The sequence below is a fragment of the Centroberyx gerrardi genome, chromosome 7, assembly GCF_048128805.1.
Source record: "Centroberyx gerrardi isolate f3 chromosome 7, fCenGer3.hap1.cur.20231027, whole genome shotgun sequence".
NCBI lineage: Eukaryota > Metazoa > Chordata > Actinopteri > Beryciformes > Berycidae > Centroberyx > Centroberyx gerrardi.
The window spans coordinates 32,620,370-32,632,523 of NC_136003.1; the positions used below are offsets into that span (position 1 = coordinate 32,620,370).

Consider the following 12,154-nt stretch of genomic DNA (forward strand, 5'->3'; position numbering starts at 1 on the left):
AGAATAGAATCTGATAGAATAGAGTACAATAGAATATAATAGAACAGAATAAAATACAATAAAACAAAATAGAATAGAATAGAATAGAATAGTTGGTGGTGGTAGTAGTAGCAGTTGTAGTATTACATCTTGTATTACTAGCACTAGTGTTAGTAGTAATAGTAGTAGTATAGTAGTGATGGAGGTATCAGTGGTAAAATAATAATAATAATAATAATAATAATGGTATTGTTAATGTTATTATTGATATTACTGGCATTATTATTATTATTATTATTATTATTATTATTATTATTATTATTATTAACATTATTCATGTTCTTCATGTTATTAGTATTGTACTGAAGACAGGGATCAGTGTGTGTTTACAGATGATAAAGTTGACACACTGTCACTTTCCATCCAGGCTGTTAGTCAGCGGGTGGAAACGTTATGTATGACCCGCTCACACACACACACACACACACACACACCTACACACACATACACACACACACATACACACACGCAGACGCACACACGCACACAAGCTTCGTCTTGTTTACCATCTCCCTACAGTAGAAGTAGGTGGGATTCTAGGAATCCCATTGGCTGGCTGCCGCCCACCGCGCCCTCCCATTGGCTGAGGCGGTGTATTAGTACAGTGTGTGTGTGTGTGCGGAGCTGCAGACTTACCAACAATATCACTCTCTCTCATCTACTCGACTTTACTGCATCTTTTCCCCCAGCGGAGGATTGTTATTTTATTTTTAATATTTTTTTTGGAGGATGACTAGTAAAATGAAGTTCGTGCGCTTCCTGATGAAGAACGCGGCTCTGGCCAACGTTCCCAAACACATCGACCATTTCTCCAAGTTCTCCCCCTCTCCTCTCTCCATGAAGCAGTTCCTCGACTTCGGTGAGTGAAAAAGCACCGCGTCAGACGTGATGGACACGTGCTGAGTTATATTCAAGGTCCTCAATACGGTCACATAACGCGTTTTAAGCCTTCATTTGAGTCTTGGAAGTCTTCAGAGTTCATCATCATCATCATCATCATCATCATCATACAGACTCAGTGTGACTCTGCTCGGTGTAATCGCTTTCACGTTCATTTTATTAACGCATTTGGTCTCACGTGTCATTAATCAGGTCTTAAAAGACTTCAGTTGGATGTGTTGAGACTTGCAGACAGACTGATGGACAAGCTGCAGAGATGACGTCACACTGTTCAGTTACAGCTGATTGACTGGTTTGTTTATACTGAGCAAAATAACAGCCTGCCTTTATACTGTGTGTGTTAAATCCGTCTGTTCTTTTCTTTCTTTCTTTCTTTCTTTTTTCTTTCTTTCTTTGTCTCTTTCTTTCTTTCTTTCTTCCTTCCTCAGTTACTTTCTATTTTCTTTGTTTCTTTTTTAATGCTTTGTCTCTTTCTGTCTTCTGTCTTTCTTCCTTCCTTTCTTTCTATTTCTCTCTTTTTTCTTTCTTTCTTTCTATCTTTCTTTCTGTCTTTCTTTCTTTGTCTCTTTCCTTTTTCTTTCTTTCTTTCTTTCTTCCTTCCTCAGTTACTTTCTATTTTCTTTGTTTCTTTTTTAATGCTTTGTCTCTTTCTGTCTTCTGTCTTTCTTCCTTCCTTTCTTTCTATTTCTCTCTTTTTTCTTTCTTTCTTTCTATCTTTCTTTCTCTCTCTTTCTGTCCTAATCTCTGTGTTACAGTAAATCATTGCTGGGTGACATAACCAGCAGGTAATCAGTTGTGTCTGACCTTTGACCCTTGGCCTCCTTAGTAGTGGATCCTTGTAATATTTTTTGCGTTCAGGTTCTGCTGGGAAAGTCCGTCATCCAGGTCTTCCCAGGCAGCTGCTAAATATAGCGTTGCTTTCACGTGCGATTTAGTCAAGACAAACTATAAACAAACGACGAGCTAATTTAACAAACTCCATTTAAACAAATGTCAGTATAGCAGCCTATATATAAATGTTAGTATTTATATGTTGTATAGAAGCGTTTTCTTAATGTTGACTGACAACAGTTCCTCCTGTTCCTCCATGTTGAGGAGGTCAAAGGTCATCGTTGCGGCAGCATTTTCTCCGACTCTCCGAAATTTGTTTTTCCGATTTTTCCGACAGCACTTGAAGGCAGGGATTGGTGATCTGGGAACTGAAGCTTATTCCACTGCTGACCTCCTGGTATCCAAAAAAATATTTTGGATGAATTGATTTTTCTTCATATCAGTGTTGTTTGTGTTATGATGATGATTTGATGTAGGCATGACTGGTTGGATGTATGATGATGATGATGATGATGACGAAGATGATGATTTTCTTCTCATGATGCCAGTCAGCCATTTCTAACATATTTTATGTCCAGTATAGTATATTGTTTTGGTTCCTCTTGCATCTAATTGTAACCCCATTCTATTCTATTCTATTCTACTCTACTCTACTCTACTCTACTCTGTTCTGTCCTCCAGGCTCGACCAACGCCTGTGAGCGGACGTCGTTCGTCTTCCTCCGTCAGGAGCTTCCTGTCCGTCTGTCCAACATCATGAAGGAGATCAACCTGCTGCCCGTCCGGCTGCTGGCCACGCCCCCCGTCCAGCTCGTCCACAGCTGGTGAGAGAGGGGTGTGTGTGTGTGTGTGTGTGTGTGTGTGTGTGTGTGTGTGTGTGTGTGTGTGGGGGGGGGGGGTTAGGTTACAGTAAAGTTGTTTACCGCTTCAGTTTGCAGTTTGGCAGCAGCATCAGAATAAGTTGCTGCTGCTCTACTGACCGACTGACTGACTGGTTTACTGACTGGCTGAATATTTGACTGACTTGTTTACTGACAGGTTTAAAGACTGACTGACTGACTGACTGACTGACTGATTGACTGACTGGTGTCTTACATTAGCAGGGATCTGGTTCAGTTTCCAGGCTAAAGATATTACTATAGATATTATTGTTGTTGTTACAGCAGGCTGGCTGGGAGGAGAGAGAGAGAGAGAGAGAGAGGAGGGGGAGGAGGAGAGCAGCTGAACTTTGTCCCAGTTCCCGCTCCTACCCCCCCCCCCCCCCCCCCCCCCTCCTCCTCCTGCATGTTGTTGCAGCAGAAGTGGAACGGCATGTTCAACACAGCAGCTTCCCCGCTCCAAGTTTAGTCACAAACACGAAGTCACATTCTGCCGTTACAGAGCCGCTGATGTCAGAGCAGCTCAACTAAAGCACGGACGTTTTTTGAAGATCGGTCCTTCGGTCCTTCGATCACTAAACGAGACACTTTTACAGACCGGATCCTGCAGATGTTGAAATGATAAAAGCACGAAGTAGTGAACTGTTTATGCAGAGGGGAGCAGGGCGGAGGCGTGGCCGAACGAGGTTTTCAACATAACGTCCTCTCTGTTTCTAGGAACTTTCTAGGAAATGTTCGCAGGAAATGATTTCTCACCACACCGGAGGGTTTCCTCGCTTGTTTCGAGAATAATCAGAAAGAGTTTAGGACTGTCCCGACTGAATAAAAAGACGTGTTGAGATGGAAGTGGCTTGCGGTGCTCTTTCCCTGTGACTCTCCATGCTCTGTATGTGTTGAATGAGTCTCGTGAGCCTTTGAGACCTGTACAAACCCCACCGTAGGGTTTCACATCTACACAGGCGTCAGTGAGAACGCAGGCCTTCTTTTCCTCACTGCTGGACTTTTCAGAGATCCATGAAATGTTCACAGCGGGTTTCAGGAGCCCAGGAGTCACCAAACCCACTGGACCCCTGAACGCAACAAAATCATAGTCAGGGTTTTCCTACTGAATCACTGCAACTGTCTTGATGATTCGCAGGTTCTATTAACTGAACAGCTGAATTGATAATAACCGATTAATAACTGAATACCAGCTTGGAAAACAAGACAGCGATATAATAAGAATGAGGAACGGTTTGGGATTTTATTGACAAACAGCAAACTGCTAATCCTGCTAATTGATCAGCGGGCTGCTGCTAGTGATTGTCTGGTTAGTTATGGAGGGAATGGAGAGAGAGAGAGAGAGAGAGAGACAGAGAGAGAGAAGAGAGGGGATAAAGGTTTATCTAGAGTAAGTTCCCTAATATTCTGAAGTGTAATATTTTTTTTCTATTCCTATTTCCTTTTTTACAGTTTTTATTTTTTTTCTAGTTCATATATTTTTATTTTTAATCTATTTTTAAAATTGTGAATATATTTCTTTGTACGTATTATTTATTATTTATTATTGGTATTATACTTGTTTATTGTACTTTTTCTTTATTAAATACTGTAGAACACGAGAGAGAGAGAGACGATTGGGGGAGAGACAGGAAACCAGTGTCACGTTGCAGTGATTTACTTTAAATGGAGACTCAATACACACACACACACACACACACACACACACACACACACCAGCACTGGTGATGGATGGAGCTGTTTACATTCTCCTCTCTCTCTATCTGTCTTTCTATCTCTCTCGCCCAGCGGAATGTGCTAGTAATACTACCATCAGGCTGTGGTGGGTTTAGTGTGTGTGTGTGTGTGTGTGTGTGTGTGTGTAGGGGGGGCCAGGGGCAGTGTACGGTGGCATCTCTGGCACAGAACGACTCACTGGAAAACTGCCAGCCAACCAGCAACAGTGTATCTGTTCTGCTGTCCGTCCCATTCAGTCCAGTTCAGTTGGTTGGGTTGTCCAGGTGAGAAAGATGACCTTTGAACTCTGGTGGCACCAAATAACGGCACAGAGAGTCTCAGTCCTCTAACAAGAGAACTGCAGTGCGGTTCGTTAATCCAACAGACTACAGGAAACCACCCCAGAACGCAAGGGATTATGGGTAGAAGGAGACGAATGCAGTTCCTCATCCTCGGAAAGCCTAGCAGAACAAAATGAAGTCTGGACTGATGCTCATATTCAGCTATTTCTTCATGTGTTCTTAACTGGTATGAACACCACAGAAGAAGAGACAGACAAGTCCATCATGTTAGATAAAGGTACAGGAAGTGGAGTCAGATTTGTTTTGATCTCTAACCTGACGGGATGACAGGTTAAAGCTCCGATAAACGAGCTGCTTGTGAGTCATGTGACTTTTGTTTACAAGCCCTGGTTGGCTTGTAATTGGTCAGTTTGAACCTAAACAAACCAAATAGAAAAATACAACAAAGTGAACTTTTCCACTCTGGTTCAGACCAAAGAAAACCAGCCGGAGGATCACAGCAGCAGAAATCCTTCTCTCGCTGCTTCCTCTCCTCCCTGAGTCAAATTTCCACTCCCTTCTCTCACCTACTTTCTTTCCCTTGGTTAATTCTGTGTTTCTGTTCTCTGTTTGTGTTCTCACAGGTACGTCCAGAGCTTGATGGAGATCCTGGAGTTTCTGGACAAGGACCCAGACGACCAGAGAGTCCTGGAAACGTGAGTTTAACGTCTTAACAAGTTAAAAACTCACATGACTGCGGACAAAAGGTTTTGGGGAATAAAGGAAAGAGCGGTTATTTAGTCATCGGCGCCTGTGTTGTTCTACATTAGAGGATGTTTGAACAGGTTGACACTTAGTCAAAACATAAATGATCATTTGTAACCTGGAGTCCATTAATTATCCACCTGAACCACCTGATCATCCCCCATTCTGTCTATACTCTGTCTACTTTTTCATCTATTTCTTCCCCAATACTTATAAGTATAAATATTTTGTTGCCTCCCTTTTTGTTTTCTTGCTCGACCTGTTCATTTTATTTATGATTATTTACATACTATTACATATGTTATTATTTTTTTACTTCTGATTTGTTGTTATTATTAGTGTGCTTGCTTCAGCAAGTCACACTTATGCACTCTTATTTACTTCTTTATTATTATATATTATTCTTCCACCAAATTTTTGCAGTGTAACTACTTTCAGTTTAAGCTGTCGACGCCGTTCAGACTTTAAAATATTACAACAACTTCTTAGAAAATATTACTACCTGTTCCTCAATGTATTGATGACTAAAGGACTTCTGGCTAAGAAATGCATTGCTTTATTGCTAATCAAACTCTAAATATATTTAACATTTTTCTCAATTTTATTTCAAATTTTGTATTTGTAATATTTTTCTTCTGGGTTTTTTTTGTAAGTTTGTAAGCATATGTGTATATTTTGCATTTATTTTGTACGTCTGTTATTGTATTTGTTATTGTATATGTATGTATTTTGTAGGTATGTAATACATGTATGTTTGTTTGCCCCCCCACTCCCAGGTTTGTGGAGGCGCTGGAGGCGATCAGGAACCGTCACAACGAGGTCGTCCCCACCTTGGCTCAGGGAGTCATCGAGTACAAAGACGCCTTCGGCCAGCAGGACGCCGCCACCGACCACAACATCCAGTACTTCCTGGACCGCTTCTACACCAGCCGCATCTCCATCCGCATGCTCATCAACCAGCACAGTGAGCCGCATGCACACACACACACACACACACACACACACACATATACATGTATGCACACACGCATACATACATAAGATGAAACTTTCATAATCTCATCATAGTGGAACTTGAAAACCAATCAGTTTCAAAACGTTGCGTGCACACACAGAGATACTGTAAGATAACAACATGAAACCTTTCTAGTAAAACTCATTCAATATAAAAAAGGCTCATTGTTGAGCAGGTTCTCTCTCTCTCTCACACACACACACACACGCATAAACACATACATACATAAGGTGAAACTTTTAAAATCTCATAGTTAAACTCTTGAAAACCAATCCGTATCAAAACGTTGGCAAGCTGAGCAGGTTCTCCCTCTCACACACACGCACTCAAACCATAACACCTGTCTGTACACCTGTATTTCCAACCAAACACACACTTCCAACTCACTCTGACAGAGCGGTAACTAGTTGACCCTGCGGCTTATTTCCCGCTGGCTGGTTGTCGCTCTGTCAGCCTGATCTCCATCCAAACCTTGCTCTCCTGCTCGCTCCTGGCACTGCCAAATCAGCCGGCGGGTTACATAATGTAACCGGCCGCTGCCAGCAGGTTATATAATGACTGGCAGAGACAGGCTGGAATAGAGACTGTAGACAATTCAGTTTGGTTAGTATCAGTTCAAAGGTGCTTTACTGGCAGGAAATACTAAAGTCCTTATTGCCAAAGCAAAGTCAACAAATTCAAATTCATATTTGCCATCAAATTTGTAAATCAGACAATCAATAATAAGGCAATCACTTTATTCAAATACATAAATTCTGTTATACCTGCTGAGTGAGACCTGCATGCTGCACAGTATCAGCTCAAAACTCAGCGACTCTACACCTGCTGAGTAGGCAAAAATAAGTAATTGCTATTATTAATAATAATGATAATAATAATAATAATGATAATAATAATTAACAGTACTCGTATAGCACTTTGCAAAACAAAGTTACAAAGCCAGCAAACAGCAGCAAAAAATACAAATGCAAAGGTAGCAGAAAGAAATGAAAATGAATCAGAGAAACCAGACAGCTGCAGCTCAGACTGACTCTCTCTCTCTTTCTCTCTCTCTCTCTCTCTCTCCCTCCCTGCAGCTCTCATATTCGACGGCAACACAAACCCCGTCCACCCCAACACCATTGGCTGTATCGACTCCATGTGTGACGTAACGGAGGTCGTGCGAGGTAAGGAGGAGGTGGGGAGAGAGAGAGAGAGGAGGAGGTCAGAGGTTGGTGGATAGACTGATATATCACTTTGAATGATCCCTGCCTGCTTTATGTCCCGCCCCAACATCCTGTTTCTACAGGAAATACATCACATTATGGAAGCAAGATGCTCTCGAAATGCCTTTTTCATTGTGACTTTAAGTCTTATCGGCCAGAAGTTTGATGGATATGATGCTTCTGGAAGCCGTCCAGTCTGTCAAAGTGTCTCATTTAGTCGACCAAAACTTGTCCTTTAAAAAGTGCCGTCATTTGGTTTCATGTTGTGTATTTTTGTCAGATAATTTTGTCAGAGTAGTTGGCGCTTTTTCAGATGGTGGATCTCTTACCGTGGAACCAAACTCCTCAAATGTATTAAATGAGCCAATTAGAGGGCGCCCCGGTGGCTCACCGAGGAGAGCGCGTACCATATAAGGCTCAGTCCTTCCCGCAGCGACCCGAGTTCGAATCCAGCCCGCAGTCATTTGCTGCATGTCCTCCCCTCTCTCTCTCCCGTACCTTCCTGTCTCTCTCTCACACTATCTCTGTCAATAAAATGCCTAAAAAAAATGAGCCAGTTAGATTAATGGGACAGTGCTAGAGGACTGCTAACCCAGTTTGTTTACACACTGAGACTCGGAGCTGCTGGTTGTGACACAAAGCGCTTATCAGCCGCAGCGTTTACACCTACTGCAAAGTTTTATTTATCTTATCTGTTTATCTTTATGTTAGTTATATCATATCTTTACAGGGCAAAGAATAGAGCTGTTTTTTTCTCATTCACCTTTACCTATCTCCTCTCTCTCCCTCTCTCTCTCTCTCTCTCTCTCTCTCTCTCTAGATGCCTTTGAGAGTGCTAAGTTGCTGTGTGAGCAGTATTACCTGGGAGCACCAGAGCTAGAGCTGAGGCAGATGAACGGTGAGACACACACACACACACACACACACTCTTCCTGAAAACCTCTTTTACAGATGATTATTTTTAGCCATACAACAGGGAAATATTGAGCAATTTAGCAAGCCACAAAACACACACAGACTCTTCTAGTCATTGCTGTGTGTGTGTGTGTGTGTGTTTCTCTAAAGTGTTGACTTTATTTTTTTTCCTCTCCCAGCCAACAGCATCAGAGAGCCCATCCAGATCTCCTACATCCCCTCCCACCTCTACCACATGATCTTTGAACTCTTCAAGGTAATGTTACACCCACATACGACCGGCTAGGGTTCGAATGATAACGGTTGTAGTGAAGTGCAATACTTCAGTAAAAATGTACTTAAGTAAAAGTAAAATTACTGACTTTAAAAAAATATTTTTTAAAAGTACAAGTACACAAAAAAGCTACTCAATAACAGTAACTGGAGTAAATGTAATTAGTTACTTCCACCATTGCAAAATAATAATAATCAATAATAATTCAAACTTTTTCACTATCTGTGGTCAGAGAGGAACCTCCTTCATACGGGAGCTAACTGGCCGATGTCTGATTTTTAATAAAAGGCCAATAAAACCCAATATGTCGGCAAATCTGCAATATTTGGGTCCGACCCTCGCAGCTTCCCACCGGCCTCTAAACCTCTGCCTCCGCTCCGCAGAACGCTATGAGAGCCACCATTGAGAACCACGAGGCCAGCAGGACCCTCCCACCCATCAGAGTCATGGTCGCCCTCGGTGGAGAAGACCTGTCCATCAAGGTGAGTGACGGCTCTGACGGCCAATCGCAGCGGTGCTGAAGCAAGAGGTCTGATTGGTGTCTCAAGCGCAGGGGAAAAGCAACAGGGAATTTTGCCTAGTCTTTGCCCAGAGATTTTGAGGTTTACAGGTTGGACGGCAGGTTGGCCTTTGTCCTGTAACCAGAAAGTCCCAGGTTCGATCCCTCATCAACCTAAGTGTCTGAAGTGTCCATAAGCAAGGCACCGAACCCCTACCTGCGCCTGACCGTAACCTTTCACCTCCCTGTCGAGGGGAGACAGGCAAAAAATATACATTTCAGGAATGTCATGGAATTTTAAGAGGTGTATTCCAGACAGGGAAAGTCAGGGAATTTGATAAATTCTCTGGGAATATGAGGGAATTTTACAAACGGGTCACTTCAGCAGAATGTATTTTCCAACTTCTTCTAACATTCATTGCATTAGATGATTTCCAGCCCAAACGGAGTGGAAACAACTTTTCAACATTTTCAGGTCATGGAAGTGCTCTGACATAGTTGTGGAAAGTCACAGAAAAGTCCTGGAATTTTATGTCAGGGAACCATCTTAACCCCCTTCAGGATCCATAGAATATCATAAAAGCTACAAATGGAGGTGAAGAAGAAGGCAATCGACTACTTCCTTTGACTAGAAGGCAACAGTGGCTATTAAATCCCAGAATAACTTCCATCCTTGTCCAGTCCAGGGATCCAAACCGGCAGCCTTATGGCCACAAGCCCACTCCTCTAATCTCTTGGCTCTAGTTGAGTGAAATACCTAAAAATAGTCAAACAAAACCTCCTGACCCTTTAAGCTACAACAATCCTCCCTGTTCTCACTGAAACCTCTTTGGTGCTCAAACAGATTCAAAAGTTCTTGACCAAACGACCAACAGCTTGTTGTGAAGAAAAGGTGTTTGATTTTACATTTTAGCCGTTTATCTGACACTGACAGAATAAGAGAGACCACAGCCATCTTGGAGGTCCTCAGCTCTGTGAACAGCTGACTGTGTTTCTGTCGTCTCAACAGAATTGAACAGACTGTCTGTTTCTGACTGAACTGATCATTTCATCACTGATCCATCTGATTGATTTAGTGTTTAGATAATGTCAGCTTGTTAGCTAGCTAACCATAGTATCTGGTCAGCTAACATCACTGTCTTGTTGTTAACACATCCGATTAGCACACTAGCTAACGTATCTAGTAGCAGCTAGCGTTAGCGTGTTCACATTAACATCAGTGTGTTTGCCGGCTAGTTAGCTAGCTAACAGTTTGTTCAGGTTAACTGAGCTGACTCTTCTCAAGCTACAACTCAGAGTGTTTTGGAGTAGAGACTAGGGCTAAAGACAAGACAGTTTACTGTGTCACAGTAACCAAATCCACCTTATCACACTATTCACTTTTACTGAGAACGTTACTGAATGGATCTACAGCCACACCACAACAAGCTTTTTCAAGAAATGAAAGCCATGGTGAAAGGGTAGAAAGGATTTTTTCTCCACTTGTCCCATAACATGACATAGTTTTGCACAGTTGTTCTCTTTGCCCCAATTCACCTCTGTCTAACTCTGTTAATTAGGTTACCTAAACCCTATAAACCCTTATTATCATCAAAGAATCACAGTCCGCCCAGATACCAGCTCATTCATTAACGTCATTGGCTCCCAGCACACCACATATCCATATTTAGCCGGGATTAACTCAGCGCGCTATTGGTTGATATCCCCGACCTTTCCCATAATTGGTGGTGGTGGAAAAACTGAATGTGGCTATTGTGGAGGAGTTGGAGACACACACACACACACACACACACCAACAAACACAGACAAATTTGAACTTCTACTCTTGCAGAACAATTGATAGCATTAAGTTAAACCAAATGATGGTACGTTTTAAAGTGGCTTTAAAGCTTTCATGAACTGGAAATAGGTTGAAGAATAGTAGGGAACTTACTCTTGATTAACCTTTTCCTCTCTCTCTCTCTCTCTCTCTCTCTCTCTCTCTGCAGATGAGTGATAGAGGCGGTGGCGTTCCCTTCAGGAAGACAGAGCATCTGTTCAGCTACATGTACTCCACAGCTCCCCGACCCTGCATAGGAGACAAGCACAGAGCCCCACTGGTGAGCAGCACACACACACACACACACACACACACACGGTATTGAAAGAGAGCTAACGTGTGTGTGTGTGTGTGTGTGCAGGCTGGATTCGGCTACGGTCTGCCCATCTCTCGTCTCTACGCTCGCTACTTCCAGGGCGACTTACAGCTCTACTCCATGGAGGGTTACGGCACTGACGCTGTCATACACATGAAGGTAACACACACACACACACACACACACACACACACACACACACACACACACATACACACCCACATACACACCCACACAGTTCGATATGATATTTAATTATCTTAAGGATGTCCTGATAGTCTAATAAGATAAAGTGTAGCATACGTGACAGTGTAGCCATCACACACACACACACACACACACACACGCACACACACACGCACACACACACACACACACACAGAGCCTCCTTCACCTTTGACATGACACACACCATGTGACACACACATGTAATGGTAAACTATACTACAAATCTCTAACTCTATCTCTCTCCCTCCCTCTCTCTCTCTCTCTCTCTCTCTCTCTCTCTCTCTCTCTCTCTCTCTCTCTCTCTCTCCAGGCCTTGTCTACAGACTCGGTGGAGCGGCTGCCGGTCTTTAACCAGACCGCTCTGCGTCACTACAAGCTGAGTTTGGAGGCAGATGATTGGTGCGTTCCCTCCAAGGAGCCGCTGGACCTCGCCATCTACCGCCCCGCCAAGTGATGAGGTCACAACCGCTGACC

General features: G+C 42.8%; 2 protein-coding genes across 2 annotated transcripts in view; one reads left to right on the top strand and one right to left on the bottom strand.

Moving 5' to 3' along the window:
* The window catches only part of LOC139911338 (uncharacterized), a 279,947-nt gene that overhangs the window by 206,353 nt on the left and 61,440 nt on the right, over positions 1-12,154 (bottom strand). The gene's annotated exons all lie outside the window — the stretch shown is intronic.
* Positions 764-12,154, top strand: part of LOC139911342 (pyruvate dehydrogenase (acetyl-transferring) kinase isozyme 2, mitochondrial-like) — a 12,809-nt gene continuing 1,418 nt past the window's right edge. Inside the window, exons 1-11 of the mRNA XM_071898857.2 lie at positions 764-898; positions 2,452-2,593; positions 5,289-5,360; positions 6,186-6,373; positions 7,501-7,590; positions 8,450-8,527; positions 8,724-8,800; positions 9,202-9,300; positions 11,306-11,416; positions 11,498-11,611; positions 11,991-12,154. The exon at positions 11,991-12,154 is cut by the window's right edge and continues 1,418 nt beyond it. Of these exons, the coding sequence (XP_071754958.1) occupies positions 769-898; positions 2,452-2,593; positions 5,289-5,360; positions 6,186-6,373; positions 7,501-7,590; positions 8,450-8,527; positions 8,724-8,800; positions 9,202-9,300; positions 11,306-11,416; positions 11,498-11,611; positions 11,991-12,134 (1,245 nt within the window). The 5' untranslated portion in view covers positions 764-768 and the 3' untranslated portion in view covers positions 12,135-12,154. The remainder of the gene's footprint in view (positions 899-2,451; positions 2,594-5,288; positions 5,361-6,185; positions 6,374-7,500; positions 7,591-8,449; positions 8,528-8,723; positions 8,801-9,201; positions 9,301-11,305; positions 11,417-11,497; positions 11,612-11,990) is intronic.